We start from the raw sequence: 16,934 nt of genomic DNA, 5'->3' as shown, positions 1-16,934 counted from the left end.
TTAGGTGTTCACCAATCATCTTACAAGTAAGCATTTTAGAACTTTCCCCAGAACTGAAGTCAAGCTCATTGGCTGATGGCTGGTAGGCTCTGTTCTCATCTCTCTATCTCTCTCATCTGGATAGTGCCTTTCACCCGTCTTCTGGTTCCTCTCCCATTCCCCAGAACCTCAGCAACTGCATCCAGCAAGAACCAGGCACACCGCTCGTCCGGGCTGGGTGACGTAAACGCACCAAGGACAGCCAGGTCCTCTCTCACTGCCTCCTTACATTTCTTGGGCATCTGTCCCTATGGCTGTTTTTGTTCTGCCATTCTCAGAATCAATAGTGTTTTTCTTGGCAGAGGAAACCAGAGCGTGAGAATTGAGCAGTTCTGGCTTTCCCTCTGTTGCCGGTTCACATTGCCCCATCCACCCCAACTAAAGGTGAGCATCCGTCCTCTAAACATTTCTTTTAAACATCCCTGGGCCTCTACTTCACTGTCTTCAGAAAAACCACAAACAAACCCCCTTCTCCTCACATGAACCGCCCCTGTTTGTGTCGCTTTTTTTAGAATCTCCCATCCCTCTCAGGCTGGCTTCCCCAGCTGTTTTCGCAGTGGGTCCTTACCACTGAGAGGTAAGTGACGTCATCTCCACTTTAGAGAGAAGGAAACTGAAGCTCTAGTAAGGAAACCATCGGCCTCTCTGCTGTTAGCTGTGGGAGACGTCTAGCAGATGTCTGGATAACCGAGGTTTCGTCAGGGCCTTTGAGTGTTCTTTGACAAGCCAGATGGATTTATTCGTTCACCTCTATTCTCCCTGCTGCTACCCCACACTTCTGGCCTTTGTCACCTCCCCCCCACACCCAATTGCTGCAATAGCCAATGGACTCCTAACAAGGTTCCCACCCTACCTCCAGTCTTCCTCCTCCTATCTCTCTTACACAATGCTAATAAGAGTTTGGTTGGCAGCTTTGTGCTTGAGACGCTAAAAGGGTGGTAATCTTTTTAAAGACCAGTTTTTATCAATTAGGTCATGCCTAATCAACCAACAGACCTTCCCTTTGCCTGGAGAGAGGGGGCCCAACCTCTTTGCCCCTGGCATTCAAGGCTCTTCACAATCTGGCCACATCCTACCCATTCAGTCTATTTCCTCAGCATGGCTCCTCTGTTCTCATCTAGTGGGCCTCCTCTCCTCACTTTCCCTTGTACAGGCTACAACATTCAGGCTTTTCCTTAAATGTGGACAAGTAGCCTCCATGTTCTCATCTCTCTAGTGAGCACAACCTTCCTGGCGGTAGGTAGGTGGCTACAAATACCCACATCCACATCTGGCAGCACCTCAGTTTTGTACCCCTCCAGCTATAAAAATGTCAAGGTCATTTCCTAGAGGGACTGTGAGCTCTTTGAGGATCCCCACCTTACTGTATGTCTCCCCAGGACATAGGAGAGGGCTGGAATAAAAAGAGACGGGGTTCAGTAAATGCCATCACAAACATGACCTCAGAGCTCATCTTGTTTAACCCCCTCTCCCTACAGAGAACACGAAGGCCAAGGTTTGAGAAGCTACTTGCCTAAGGTGGCACAGCCAGGGCCAGAACTCAAGTCTCCAGACTACTGCCAGTCTATATCTTTCCCTAGCCCATAACAGGCTCCCTTCCCACTAGCTGAAGCGGCTTCTTACGCTGTACAGGAAGGCAATAGGGAAACAGAAACAACTCTGAGAGTTTGGAACTGGCACCATCTAAAGCTTCCATGAAACTGAGTCCAGACTGGGTCCTCTCCACCCCATTCCGAACTCTCTCTGTGAGACAGGATGTTTTCTGTCCAACATATAAAGTCCAATACTGCGAGGGCTAGAGGTATATGCCAAAGATCTCCATCGGCAAGATATGCAAGACCGTCAGCTACAGGCCCCGGGTGGGATGGGCTGGATTCCCTCTGTGCTCTGACCTTGGCCAGACCCTTAAGGGCTCCCCTAGACCCAGAGCAGGGAGGGAGGAACCTCACCAATGTTGTAGACGGTGGAGGAAGAGGAGCCTCCAGAGCCATTGGGGAAGTCACTGGTAGAGGGGACGTCCCAATTCTGGCTATGGTCCCATTTGATATGAGGGGAGATGAGTGGTGTTCCTACAGGGGCAGGGTATTCCACAGGTGGGAAGAGGCCATTGGGATTCACGTTGGTGCTGAAGTGAGAGAAAGAGAGAACAACAGGAGATTGAATCAGAACCTTAGACATACAGAAGACACAGGACTTCTTGGGGGGATACCCAGACCAATTTTCCTTAGAAAGTCAAATATATAAGGGGAAATTATGAGGCAGTCAGAAAACAGTTTTGGAAGTGATCTCACAGGTTACCTATTCTAATCCCTACCTGAAGATGAGCCTCTGAGTAATGACACTGATGGTTAATAACTGTATCAGAACTAACAAACCCAAATGAATGCTCGCCTCAGTCACCTTGCAAAGACAGACGCCTTTCATGATACTGCTGATGCTCCAAATGATTCTGACCTCCTCTTTGGAAATTATCTTTGCAGCAGGCATACTTTTACACAAGCCTGTTGGAGCACATTATTTTCCTTAATGAGAGAGACTGTCACTCAAGTCCTCCATCAACATCTCATCAAGCTTTGGAGGTCACCTTGGTTCTTGAAGGCTGCACCGATGGAATCCTAGCTACATTGAGCTGCAGACACTGAGTCCAGGCCCAGTAAGGGATGAGCCTGGCCAAATTCAGAGGGACTCATCATTAGGTTCACAGCACCAGATCTGTCTAACCAAAAGTGGCTCATTTCTTGGGTGGGCCCTCTAAAAAACTACAATTGAAGAGAAGAATCAAAAAGCCCTCCATGGGTGACAACCCTAGGTTGTCTGTAGTGAATTTTTCAGACCACAGAAACCTTAAAGACTTTTTCCCGAGTTGGAGGGGTTGGTAGAAGGAGTAATTGTATGGGGCAAATTATGGAACCTTGAATTACTGAAGTAAATGCTAGCAAATATTCCTTGGAGTCAGATTTGATTTTTAGAAATAGCCCAAAGACTCTGGGAGCTAAGACTGATGAATAAGGTGGGTGATGAAGCAGAGCAATACCATTTTAGGTTAGAAGCAAGGTGTGTCTTTTAAGCTAGCTTGAAAAACATTTCCCAGGAGTTCCTGAAATATTTTGAGGGCAGCATCGTTTGAAGTAAATGTCTAATTTCCCAGAGGAACTACCTTGAAGGTGTCAACACTGATAAAAGTCATATCAATTCTTGTATATTTGTTAATTAAAAAAAAAATGCAACCCAACAACCAAGCTCTTTCTGTTTTATAGCCACCATATACAAGTCAGTATCCATTACCCATGGGTGGATAACTGCTTTGTGAACTAAGTAACTGAACCAGGTACACCTCCATGCCCTTGCCAGCAGTACCGGATTTCACTTGGGCTGAGCGAGGGTAAGACAGGAATCAGACAGACAGGAAGTGGGAGTGCTTAGGGTGTTTAGACAGGTAAGCGAATCTAACAAAACTAAATGGTATCTGAGTTATCCATATCTCTTCTATATTAGAGGAGAGTTTGGCTAAACTAGGCTAGAATTCTCTTTTTATTTTTTCCCCCTTTTAAATAGAATTTTATTTTTTCCAATTACATGTAAAGACAATTTTTAACATTCATTTTTAAAAATAAGGTTTTGAGTTCCAAATTTTCTCCCTCCCTCCTTCCTAAGATGGCAAGCAATTTGATACAAGTTGTATATATGCAATCATGTAAAACATATTTCCATATTAGTGGAACTCTCTTTTTCTAGGGTCCCCATGTGGGGCTGTGATGGTGAAACGTGGGCTAATTATAAGTTTCTCCTTGTGGAGGGTGAATAGCAGCCTCTCCCCTCCTGGCTCCTGCCAGACTCCCCTACCCGGTTAGGTGGAGTTTTCCAACGTTGGTGAGGAAGAACTCCAGGTTGTCCTTGTGGTCCTTCTTCATCAGAGGAATGATTGTGCAGGTTGGCTTCAAGCCTCTCTTCAGGACTGCCTAGGTGGGAGCAGGGGAAGACCCAGAAGTCAGGGAAGAAGTCGTATGATCAAGGTTACAAACGGGCAGAGAGCGCAAAAGGTCATTTTTTGCTCAGCACAGGCGTCCTTCCTCAGGTGTTGGAGAGCTGAGGGGCTCAGTTCAGCCCTAATCCCAACCCCGGCTGTTTTCTGCTCTGCTCCTTAGCCAGGAGGTGCATCCTGGTAGCTAAACCCTCGCTTGACTCTTATGGTTCCCTTCCTTTGTCTCCAAATCCTTCTAAGTGCGGTCCCATATAGTATCTATATGATCACGATTTCTGTTTTTCTTCCCAGTCTGTTTTATGCCCCCACTGAAAAACTTCTCAGGATCCTAGGACCTGCCCATCATCAAAGCTGATGGCACTTCCTCAATTATCACCCTCTTTAGTCTCTCTGTAGTAAGGTTGGATCTGGCCATCCCCTCTCCCTTGGCTTTGGCGATGTGGCCTTATTATGGGTCTCCTCACTCCTCTTTCTCCTTTAGTCAGTCCCCTCCTCCCACCCACTGAATTTCAGATATTTCTCAGAGTTCTGTCCTCAGTGTTTCTCTCCACTCTTTCCCTTCAGTATCTCAAACACATCCAAATCCACCTGCAAGCCTGGACATTTGCACTTGAATGTCCTGACATCACCTTAAAGCTGCCAGGCTCAGATCAAGCAGGGTCCTAACATTCAGCATTCTTTCACCCTCACTACCATTTTCCTAGTCACCTAAGCTCAAAGTCTGACTTAACTTTGATCGATTCCTCTTCAGAGCATTGTAGATTGAGATGGAAGGGACCTCGCAGACACGGTCATTCAATCCTGATTTTTCTTCAAACGCTTTTCTCCTATCTGTCTCTCCTCCGTCCCCACTCTAGTCCAAGACCTCATCACCTCCTACTCAGATGCTGAACCACCCTGCCAGCTCATCTCCCCAAGTTCAACCCACACAAACCCATCAAATCAATCTTTAAACCTCTCGCTCCTTTAAAGGCCCAGGAGCCGAAAATGGTCATTCACCACCTGAACTCCAAAATCTGGCCCCACCTGTCCAATCCACTCCCCAAAAGATCTCCTCCATTTAAATCAAGGTTATTTCTAGCTTCCTGCATGAAATTCGATGCCTGGTTCCCCCTTGGCCATCCGGCCCTCTTTTCTCAATAGCCTTCCAAATACTCCTTTATCATCAAGATCTATCTTTTCTTGGAAGTTTTCCCTAAATCACTTTAGCTCTTATTCAGAAGAACATAGATTTAGAGATAGGGGACCTTTACAGACCTGTGGAGTCCAAGCCCTTCATTTAACAAGAAACTGAGGCCTAGAGAAGCTGAGCCACTCGCCCAGGGTCACATGGAGTACTAAGTGTCAGAAGCAGGATTTGAACCCATGGCTGCTTGACTCTGAGTCTAGTGCTCCACGCACCCTACCACACTGGCCCTCATTGGCTCCCTGTTTTCTGAGTCCATATGGCACATGTATCTTAGAAGACATGATTGCATTTTAAACACGTTTTTGTGGTGGGGGGAAAAGGAGGGTTTGATAGCAGTGTCCTCATGTTCCTCATCACCTCTAATGATGCTATAAATTACTTGAGGGCCAGAACCGTGGCCTTGAAGGAACTTTCCCGTTCAGATCCCACCACGTGCTTCATTTTCCAACTCTAATTTTACGTATTAGATCCACTGGTATTTATTATGTCTCATCTGCTTACTGAAAGTTCCTCAATGGCAAGGACTCCACGTCAGTTAAAATCTCCACCTCATCCAGGTACATATTGTGCTATGCCATCGAGGAATGCCTCTCGCTGCCACTCAAACCCATCGGTAATACTGCTGGCATGCTTGAGTCTGGCCTCCCCCAGGGGTGCCTCTACCTGCAAGAGGGCATGGGGGGCGATCTCCAGCACCACGGCGTTGTCGGGGACGTGCCTCAGGGCCTCCTGGAAGAGCACTGGGCTCACCAGATTGTTGACATTGTATTCTGCTGAGGATGTCTGGGCCAGGGGGCTCTTCCACTGGCTCTCAGGGATGGAGGTACTGAGCCAGCGCGGGGAGCGGGCCCGGGGGGTTTTGATCACCTGTGTGAGAGATGCCCAAGATTAAACAGAGATGTTACTGTAGCCCTGGTGCCTATTCCAGTCACTCCAATTTTTTGCTGGTACTCTTTCTCTCCTTCCATCCTCCTCCCACCCCCACCCTACTCCCCAAACCAACCCGCTATTATGTTTCTTCTTTAATTTTTGTCCTCAGTCTCATTCTAAAAAATACATGAGCTCAGAATGGAGGGGAAGGGGAAGGTGCCTTCAGAGGCCCCATGTTGGCCCAGGTGTTAACTTGGCTTTAAATTGTTTCCGAGTCTCCAAACCTGTTCCCCAAAAGGACTGAAAAGCTCAACAGACCTCGAAAAGCACATACTCTTCTCCCCTCTTATAATACTTCCATCCCTTCACTCCACCAATCCATACCCACCCCCCACCCCCAGCCCTGCTACAGGAAGCCTTTCCCGACCCCCCCCCCCCCCCCCCCGGTAAGGAATGGTAAGAGCTGAAGGACACGGGAGGACCTCCAATCTAATGTCATTTTACAGGTGAAGAAACAGAGGCTCGGGGATGGGTGTGTAGTGACTTTAAGGCAACAAGCTAAGCTAGCTAGAACCCGCCTCACCTACTCTGTAACTTGTCCTGTTTCCCCATTAGACTATAAGCTCATGGAGGACAGCCCCGGGCCTTTGGCTCTTTTTGTATTCCCCATTCCTACACCCTCCCTAGAGGGTGCTTCCTAGAGGGTGGGGGTGTCTGGTATGTGACAGCTCCCCGACTCCCTCTCACTCACCTTCTTCAGGGCCTGGAGCAACATGGGAGCGATGGACTCCATGAAGTAGGAGTGGAAGGCAACGCCGCCCGTCCTCACTTCCTTAGCAAACACCCCCTCAGCCTTCAGCTCCTCGATGAATTTGCTTACCAGAGCCTGGGAAAGGAGGGAAATGAACAGGGTCAGTTCCCTTGAGTTTCTCTCTTCATGGAAACAAAAGCGGGAAGCATTGGGGGAAGTAGGGAAGAGGGAGGGCTTGGTCAGTGTCTTTCCTATCATTTCTTAAACTATCACTCCCAAAGCCACGACTCTATTTGCTGGAATATATGACTTGCTCATTTGTCTGAAAAGCCAGCTGAAAGTCACAGAATGTTAGAGCCAGAAGGAGACCCCAAGAAATCACCAAGTCCAACCACCTTATTTTATGGGGAGCAGGGAGAACTGAGGCCCGCAGAGGCGAAGGGATTGGCACAAAGTCACAGAGCTAGCTCATGGCAGTGCTGGGCTTGTGGCAGCACGCTGGTGAATACAGGACTGCTTTTTCCATTACACCGACCTGCATCTCACAGAAAAGGGCCTGTGATTTATGCATGAGGCTCGGAGGAGGAGAGCCAGAACACTCTTAAGTGTCAGACTACCCAAAGCAGCCGCTTGATGCTCTCAGCTCAGGATCTGAGCCCTCATTCTAAACAAGGCTTCTTAGAAACACCCTGAAAAAACTGGCTAGCCCCAGTTGTGCCCCCAAGTCCCAGGTGAGGCACCTGTGACCTCGAGGCCTCTGTGTCTAAGAGGAAATATGAGAAGTTCCCTGCTGCCTGGAAGGCTGGCTTCTCCAGAGCTTCCTCCAGCCCAGGGTTCCACTCACCTGCGGCCCGGAAATGGTGACAGTATCCTCAGAGTTATGGCAGGCAGGGACAACACCCTTGGGACAGCGCTGTTTGCATTCTTCCCACGACAGCCCTATAAATGGGGAGCAAAAGTGTCACTTCAAATCACAAAGGGCCAAGAGGCTCCAGGAGGAATGGAACCCCCAGTAAGATTAGGGCCCTTTCTGTGGGGCGCAGAGACTCATTTTTTCCCAGGGTCCTTCCCCTATAGTGGACTTTTGTGGACCTAGTAGGGATGACAAGTACAAGTACTTGAGGACAAGCATGTGCAAGTTTAGCACGTACGGGTGCTTCCACCAGCTGGATCCCCTGGCTGTGAGGGGATGGGGCAGGAGGTTATAAGCTTCAGTGGAGTTTAGGAAGGAGGAGAGGGGAGATACTGAAGTACATACCTCAAGAAGCTCAGGTGCAGCCCTCCCCCGCCAGGGTATATCCAGGTCAAGCCTTGGGCTTTCTGGGCCAGATATTTCTAATAGCTCTACGCTTAGGCCTTCCGCCTCCCCCTCACCACCCACTTTTATGGTTTAAGCCTGCCTTTCTCAGACTTGTCAGAAACATTCCTAATGCAACGTCTTCCTTCCTCTCCAGGCACTGTTGCAATGGCTGCATGATCTGTGTTTAATTATGTTTCTATCTATTTTTACATTAAAGAGTAAACTCCTTAAGGGGAGCAGTAAGGCTCCACTGTTCCCAATGGTTAGTTCTGGCAAGGTCTTGAGTGGGATGGTTAACTCAGCAGAAGACAATAGTAATGAGGATAAGGAGGAAAAGAAGAGCTTGAATTGATACAGCACCCTATGAAATACACACGGCAGTATTGCCATTCCTGTTTTGCCAGTGATAGGATGGAGGATCAAAGAGGGAGCTGACTTGGTTCAGGCCACAGTTTGGCAGAGCAGGGACATTTATCCAGGCCTTCTGACTCCAAGTCCAGCACAAAGATAACTTCTACTTAGTTTTGGGATATATTGCAGGACTTAAAACAAAACAAACAAAAAACCCAACTGCTGTGGATTCATCTTCCGATCGTTTAATTTAGGTTAATATTAAAATGAGTTAGCATTTCCTGGACGGTGGCCGGGAAGCAGGGCTGGAAGCTAGCCTGGAGTTAAACATTTGTCATGAACAATCACGAAGTGGATAATTAACACCCTGGGAGAAGAGAAGGACCATAGAATGTGACAGTTGGAAGATCTCCTTGGAGATCACCTTGTCCAAGCTATGCATTTTATAGATGGTAAAAATGAGGCCCAGGCAAAGGGGAAGTAATTTGTTCAAGGCCATATAGCAGCTTGGGAAGGAGAGTTGGAGCAGAAACCTAAATTCTCCAGGCTCCACTGCTCTGTGTGGTTTCTTCACCCACAGGATGCCTAGAAGGGGGTATTTTGCACAACTATGGGTAGGGGGAAAATTCTCAACCAAACAAATGATAGAGGTGATCAGTGAAGACAAAACAGACCTTTACCTCCCAGGCTAGTCAATCCATAGTCTGCTCGGGGCCAAGGGACTATTTCTGATCTGTCTCTGTCCTAACTTCTCAGGGGAGCCTGGACTAGGCAGCCCCACAAAAAGGCACGGCAGTTCTGAGACACCTACCCACAGCTGCCATGCTTCCTGCAGGGAACTTGGCATCTTTGATGCACTGGCCTCTCCAGTAGGCAGCAAGGACAGCCTCATTCTGGGTGAGGCAGCCATCAGCATAGCCACAGGCCACCTCACCCAAGGAGTGCCCGATGATGCCATCTGGCTTCAAGCCCATCGCCATCAACATGTCAATCTGGGCAATCTGCAGAGAGAGAGTTAACAGGGAGAAGTGAATCAGACCAACGATCACTGACCCTCCAATTAATACTTTCCTTAGCCTCTTATCTGAAAGTGATAGTACAGCGCCACCCAGTCCTGGGCCATTTCTTTGCTGGATCCTGAGATTCTTGGCATAGGGGGAATTGGGGGAGTACTCGAGCATTAAAAACTGTCCTTCGCACACAAGGGCGATAGGGTAATAGGGTGAAAGTCAGTTACACCTTCTGATTCCGTTCCCCACTAGACCAGCGATGTGTTAGCTGTCTGGCCAAAATTAAGGTCCTACTTTTTGACCAATGAATAGAATTGTTCTCTGTGTGACACCTTCTGGACCAAACTGGGATTGAACCCATGACCTTGGTCTCATTAGCAACAGGTTCTACACTGAACCCATCAAGCTACTGGCCAGACCACCCCTCACACAGTCTGGCTAAGAAACCTGAGTCAAGCAGCTCATGACAATGTCTCATCAGGCCACCCCCCTCCCCCCATCATGAGGTTCTCAGGAAGAAAAATAATCCCATAGGTCTTCTAAAGCCGTTTTCTTGAGTAAAGGATGACTGGTTTTATATGAGTGGGTGGGTGGTAAGGTCTGTTGGAAGAGGTGCACAGAGGAATGGGGAAGTGTGCTCTTTCCTACCTGAATGGCAGTCAGGCTAACAAAGGCATGGACAATGTCATCGAAGGTGGTCTCATCAGTACTCAGTAGCAGGTCAGACACCTTGAGGCCGTATGCTTTCACAGCCTCATCAGAACGCAGGATGGAGTTGCGAAAGATGTCCAGTCGCATGAGACTCAGGCCCATCCCCCGCCACTGTGTGCCCATACCTGTTGGAGGGGTGGGAGGATAAGGTTGCTTAGTTTAAACCCTAGCCTCCTTTTCCCCTCCCATTTGCATGGAAGGAGGTATTTGCCTCACCCCCTGGCCCACTTCAGGGTAGCCACAGAGGGGAAAGACTGTCAGGTGTGTGTGTGGGAGGATCCCTTGATGCTGAGTGGGGGATTACTGAGCCTGAAGAAGAGAAGACGCAGGGATGGGGTAGGAGGGAGAAGAGGGAAGTTTAGTAACTGCCACAAGCACAGATGAATTTCTTATAAAGAGCAATGTTATCATTCTTTTAGTCCTCACCCTTCCTCTCCCAGAAATGAGGAAATGATAAAATGAGATGTAATGAGGATTTAGAACGCCTTAACATTACGTGTTGGTAGAAACAAGAATCACAGAATTAGTGATTGGATTGATTAGTACATCTGGAAACAGGAATGGACGAGTCCTTCTCAACGCTAAGATGCCATGATTAGAATAAAGCCTTGGCCCCTGAGAGATGGCTTATGGGGTGGACAAAGGGGCTGGAAAACTTACCAGAGCAGATGAACCAGAGGGGTCGTTCACCTGCGGCGACCATCTGTACCTCCTTGGCATTGCTCTCACCCCCAAGCACAGTGAAACCTCGGTAGGGCATGCTGGCTGTGGGCACCACGGCAATGTCATTGAGCATGCTCACAAAAGTCTGGTCCTGGGCCTGCAACTGGCCCTGTTCCAGCAGTGTCTCTACAGCTTCCTCTGTCCTCCCGCTGACCTGCAGCAGGTGTGGTAAGGATGGGGACCGTAGGGACCGGTCTCGTCTGGTGTTGGGCTTGAGAATGACATGGACGTTGGAGCCACCAAAACCAAATGAGTTGATGCCAACGTTGCCACCTTTGACAGGGATTGGTTTGTCCACCACTAGAAGTGTCCCATCCACGAGGGCAGGGATTTCAGGGTTGGGGTTCTTGAAGTGCAGGTTAGGAGCCCAGACCCCATGTTCCAGAGAGAGAAGCACCTGTGGGTAAGTGCAAGATGAGGCAGGGGAATGTGGGTGACCCCTGGAGCATCTCCAAGGCAATCAGAAAACCTGTTCTCTGCAGCTGCTGTAGCCCCTTTCCTCCCTATACCTCAAATTGGAACTATTAAATGAACCCAATCCCGCCCACTCCTGCTATCACTGATGACACCTTAAAGGATGGCACCCAGGGAAATCTTCCCTGCTTTACAGATAGTAACACGGTGCCTGGGAGATGGCTTATGACTCTCTTGTAAATCTAATGGGGCTAACATTCTATAATATTACATCCCTGGGGAAGGTAGCTATTATCTGGCCAAACAGGAACTCTAATTTGTCTGTGAACCATGTCTGGCCCTCAGGCTGCGGGAGCCCTACCCTCTAAATCTTAGAAGGCTTGATCTGGAAGGCACCTTAGAAATCATACTATCCCCTCGATTTAGAACTAAAGAAATTGACACCCAGAGTATGATTTCATAGACTAGAATGGTGGTGGTGGTTTTTATTCACATGAAGATCCCAAGGTACTCCTTGAGGTTCCTTTAAAATACATATATATATACATATATAACATGGCCTGAGAGTGGAGGGAGACACAGGGACTGACGGTAGACAACAGGATTAAAATATGCTTCACCATGGCCGCTACCAATGATCCCATAACTACCATGTTCAACAGCCTTTTCTCAGTAGTCATCCTTCTTGACTTTTCTGCAGGACTGGACACTGCTGACCCTCGGACATTCCTGGACTGTGAGTTTTGTGATGCTTCTGTTTTTGTTCTCTCCCTACCTCTCTGACCACCACTTCTCTGTCTCCTTTGCTGGATCACCATCCACGTCATACTCCAAGGCTATGTCTTGGTCCCTGCACTCTCTTCCTTTATGCAGAAAACTATCAGATCTATATTTCTAGAACTCTAGTCTTTTTCCAGAGCTCCAGTCCCCACCTGCCTAATGAACATTTCAACTTGGATGTTATATAGGAGTTTCGAATTTAGCACATACAAAGCAGAACTCATTTTCCTTTCCCCAAAACCTTCCCATCTCCACAGAGATGTCCTATAAGCCTCTCAGACTCAGTATGATCAAAATAGAACTCATTATCTTTCCTCTCAAACTTGACCCCTCCTGAACTTGTTTATTTCTGTCTAGGGTACTACCATGTCTCCAGTAACTCAGGTTTATCATCCTGGTGTTGTCTTTACCTCCTCGCTCTCCTTTACCCTGCACAGAAGACCAATCACTTGTTTTCTTGCTTCCCTCTCTCGTCTCCTGTATGCTTCCTTCTCTCCCCCTTCACTACCATCACACTCTTTCAGGCCCGCATCACCTCTTGCCTATCTTCTTGCAATATCCTCCTAATGGGCCTTCCTGTCTCAGCTGTCTCCTTATTCCAATCCATCCTCCACACAGTTGACAAGGTGAAGATTCCTAAATCACAGGACCGATGATGTCACTGTCCTACAATGAATTCCAGTAGTGCCCTATTACCTCTAGAACAAAATGTAACCCGCACCTTTGACCTACTGTTGCCCTTTGTTTGGCTTTTAAAGCTCTTCTGGCCCATCTTACCTTCCCAATCTTGCTACACATTAAGCCCTCTAGCCATGCTGGCCTTCTCAAAGTTCCTGAGATATAGTCTCCAGTCTGTGCATCTGCACTGGCTATCCCCCTTTTCCTGGAGTGCCTTCTTATCTCACAACCACGAATTCTTGGGTTTCTTCAAGACCCAGTTCAAGGGCTGCCTTCCCTGGTCCTCCCAACAGTGGCTGCCTTCCCCACTAAAGCTACCGTGTATTTCCTTCGTATTCCTGCACATGGGCACACTATCTGCTCCACCGGAATATTAGCTTCCTGAGGGAAGAGACAGCACTCTTGTTTTTGTATCCCCTGCGATTGTCATGGTGCTTGTCACATAGTTATCCCCTAATAACTGCCTGTCCATTTGATTGAATTGACTGATTCAGGGAATGTGGGTTTCCAGTTCTGCCTCCCCCATCCCCTCTTTCCTGTACTAAGGCCCCCTCTACATGACACCATCCCCAGGAGTATAAGCAGTGACTCTGGTGTAGCCTCAGAATGGATATCAGAATTCAGGTTGGAGATGGGAGGGCAGATAAGAAATAGCAACATAAGACTGGGGGAGGAGGGTTGGTGAGCAGAAGGCTTCAGGGAAGACAAGGTGCTTATCCAGGTTATTGACCTCCTACACAGGGCAGCAGGTGACCAATCATCAAGCCAGCCCATGGCCACCTCCTCCCCCAGAGTCAAGCCCAACCAATCAGCCACACCCAGTCAAACCAGCCAAGCCAGGCAGAGGTAGCAATCCCATTCTGGGGCCAAGTCCCAGGAGGCTCACTAATTAACTAGTCAAAGAATCAAAGAACACTGGAGCTAGAAGAGATCTTAGAGGTTCTCTTGTCCAACCCCTTCATTTTATAGAAGAGGAAATGGAAATGGATTGAATCCCAGAATTTTATAGCTGGAAGGAACTTTAGTAAATACCTAGTATGCCTCTTTCCTGTTAAGGCCCACAGGGAATTCAGGGTAAAGTCTTCTGATTCAGAGCTTAGAGCTTCCCCCACCTTTGTTTCCACAATTCCTATTATATATTCTTTCCCATTCCTGCTTCCTGATTAAATCCAATTACTTCTAGCAGCAGCAAAATTTAAGGGGACTCCTAAGTGGAAAGACCACTCTGCAGGCTGAAGTTGGGAAAGGGTAATTGCCACATTCACTGACACCATGGAAGATACATAACTCCCCCTTAGGCCAGGTGACCATTTTCCCCAGTAACTTTTCCAAGAAGGCATACTGAGAAAATGTATCTCGCATGAGTCAACTTTCTTAACCCCAACTCCACCCCACCCAAAGCTTGGGGGGACAACGGCTCCTTCTTCTACTTGTAGAAGAGAGATGTTATCCTGACAAGCTAGTCTGGGCAGGACCATGCAGCTTTCTCTATTGATTACCTTGGATAGGGCCGCCAGCCCTGAGGCAGGCTCTGGATGACCCATATTTGATTTTGTGGATCCTATTAGCAGTGGCTCACGACGAGAATGGCACAAAGCCCGGACGATGCCGTTCAATTCTTGAGGATCCCCAACCTGGGGATACAGAAGAGAGACAGACCATGAGTACCTTGGCCTAGCTCACCTTGAGAGCTATTTTCTTTCTTTTATTTTTTTTTTTCTTTTGGAGGGGGGAAGGCAGAGCAATTGGGGTTAAGTGACTTGCCCAAGGTCACACAGCTATTAAGTGTGGAGAGGTATTTTCTAAAGGCTAGGAAAACATCAGCAAAATCCTGGCTGAGATGGAGTGAGTAGGTATAGGAAGAAGAGGGGGGTGGATGGAGAAACCACGATTTCACCTTGGTACCAGTGCCATGGGTTTCAATGTATTCCAGTGATTCAGGGGAGACTCCAGAATCCTTGTACAAAGATCTCATTAGCTGTTCCTGTACCTCTCCAGAGGGGAAAGTCACACCTGTAAGAAAATGGCATTTTCAAAGCTCTGGTGGCCATATGAACTTTGCCCACTCGTGGCTTCATCCCCACGAGACCTTTCAGATGGTGCTGCCCCTTTGCTGCCATGCAAAGCTCTGGTGTTCCCCCTGCCAAACCAAGCACCTTTCTTCCCTAAAGGCCAGCCAAGCAATGCAGGTAAACCGGCACTTGGGTATAATCTCTTTGTCAATTTCTCCTAACCTGGGACCTCCAGATGCCATGGACTTTCCAAGGATGTAGCTCTCCCCAAAGTTACCGATAATCTCTTAATTGCCAAATTAATGATGGCCTATTTTCAGATCTCCAGTTTCTTAAACCTATCCACAGTACTTGACAACATGAACCACTTTCTCCTGGACACTGTTCTCCCTGAATTTTTGTGACACTGCTCTTTCCTACTTCTCCTTCTACCTGTCTGACTGCCAGTCTCTTTTGCTAGATACCATCCATCAGGCCTGCACAACACACGGCCCGCAGACTGCTTGCGGCAGGACTGCATTTACATTCTCTACGTTTTTCTCGGGCCACTGGTTGTACAGGCCTGCCATCCGCGAATCCTCCAACAATCCCCTCTAATTGTGAATGTATCCCAAAGCTCTGTCTTGGGGCCTGGTCTCTTTCCTCTCTCTATTCTCTCAGTTGGTGACCTCATCAGCTCCCATGAGCTCAATCATCATCTCTATTCACGTCTCCTAGATCCAGTCCCTTACCACCAACTGCTCAGTGGACACTTCAAACAAGAAGACCCACTGGCATCTCAAACTATGCCCCAAACAGAACTCATTATCTTTCCAAACTCACCCCCTTTCGGACTCCCCTTTCTATGTCTTTCTACTCACATGATTTTGCCACACTGGTGTCAGCCTTTGATCTCTGCACTCACCTCTTCCGCATACCCACTCAGGTGCCAGATCTTCCCATGGACAACTCCAAGGCATCACAGACAGGTCACCCCCTCCTTTCTGCTTGCATGATATACTGATAACTGTTCAGACTCTCATCAGATGACGGCTCTCTAATCAGCTCTACTCCAATCAGCGGCTAAAGTGACTTTTCTAGGTCTGACCACAGCCTGCTCTGTAAATTCCAGAGGCTCCCTATGGCTTCCTATTACCTCTAGGATCCAATATAACCTGCTGCTCTTTTTGGTATTTAAAGCCCTTCACAACCTGGCCATTTCCTCCTTTCTTGACTCATTACACATTATTCCCCTTCATGCACATCATTCCTCTAACCTGGTATTCTATCTCCCAGCTCCACACCTTTGCATGAGCTGTCCCCCACGCCTGGAGTACATTCATCACCTCTGCCTTTTAGAATCCTTACTTTCTTAGAAAATTCAACTCAAATGCCACCGTCTTTATGCAATCTTTCCAGATTTCCAGAGCTGAAAGTGCAGGCCCCTTCTCCTCCCAATAAATGATCATTTGTTTTTCTTGCACATACCTACATTTCTGTGTATTATCTCCCTTGGCTAGGTTTTAAACTCCTCAAAAGGCAAGGATTGTCTTTGTATCCCCAGCCCCTAGCACGGAGTATGTGCTGATCGGGTGACTGGTGTGGCCTCCCATGGCGCTAGTTGAGGCCTCCCAAGAGGCTGTAGTAGGTGGGCAGAACAAGGCCCGAATAACAGCACCCAGGCCATCTGCTGTTGCTAGCTCTCCCCGGTGATCCTGGCAACCCAACCCCTGACCTCACGACCCACCTTGCCAAGAGGCTGTAGTATGAGGGCAGAACAAGGTCCGAATAATAGCACCCAGGCCATCTGCTGTTGCTAGCTCTCCCTGGTGACCCCAGTAACCCAGTCCCTGACCCCACGACCTACCTTGCTCCTTGTAGCCATCTGTGTTGGTGCTTGCATTCAGTATTGTGGCGTAGACCCTCTTAGCCATGGACTTCTTCATCATCAGGACAGCCACCACAGCCTCAGCCCGGCAGTACCCGTTCCCTGAGGGCAGAGACAAGATCCTCTCAGGACTACACACTCATCCTTCATCATAAACTGAGGCAAAGACTAGTTTTAGGCTCCTACCCTGCCTGCCCTCTCGAGGACATGGCTCAGTGTCATTTTCCGCATCCAAGAAACAGATGTCGCTCCTATGG

The 16,934-nt window shown here is 48.2% G+C and overlaps 1 protein-coding gene across 1 annotated transcript in view; it reads right to left on the bottom strand.

Moving 5' to 3' along the window:
• FASN (fatty acid synthase) overlaps positions 1 to 16,934 on the bottom strand; it is a 53,939-nt gene that overhangs the window by 24,759 nt on the left and 12,246 nt on the right. The window contains exons 6-16 of the mRNA XM_036754110.1: positions 16,657 to 16,779; positions 14,696 to 14,811; positions 14,298 to 14,432; positions 10,864 to 11,323; positions 10,141 to 10,328; positions 9,294 to 9,483; positions 7,676 to 7,770; positions 6,832 to 6,966; positions 5,874 to 6,077; positions 3,883 to 3,998; positions 1,989 to 2,164 (exon numbers count right to left, since the gene is read on the bottom strand). Coding sequence (XP_036610005.1) covers positions 1,989 to 2,164; positions 3,883 to 3,998; positions 5,874 to 6,077; positions 6,832 to 6,966; positions 7,676 to 7,770; positions 9,294 to 9,483; positions 10,141 to 10,328; positions 10,864 to 11,323; positions 14,298 to 14,432; positions 14,696 to 14,811; positions 16,657 to 16,779 — 1,938 coding nt within the window. The remainder of the gene's footprint in view (positions 1 to 1,988; positions 2,165 to 3,882; positions 3,999 to 5,873; positions 6,078 to 6,831; positions 6,967 to 7,675; positions 7,771 to 9,293; positions 9,484 to 10,140; positions 10,329 to 10,863; positions 11,324 to 14,297; positions 14,433 to 14,695; positions 14,812 to 16,656; positions 16,780 to 16,934) is intronic.

The sequence above is a fragment of the Trichosurus vulpecula genome, chromosome 4, assembly GCF_011100635.1.
Source record: "Trichosurus vulpecula isolate mTriVul1 chromosome 4, mTriVul1.pri, whole genome shotgun sequence".
Taxonomy (NCBI): domain Eukaryota; kingdom Metazoa; phylum Chordata; class Mammalia; order Diprotodontia; family Phalangeridae; genus Trichosurus; species Trichosurus vulpecula.
The sequence above is the reverse complement of the archived record's forward strand: the minus strand, read 5'-3'. Positions and strand labels throughout refer to the sequence as shown.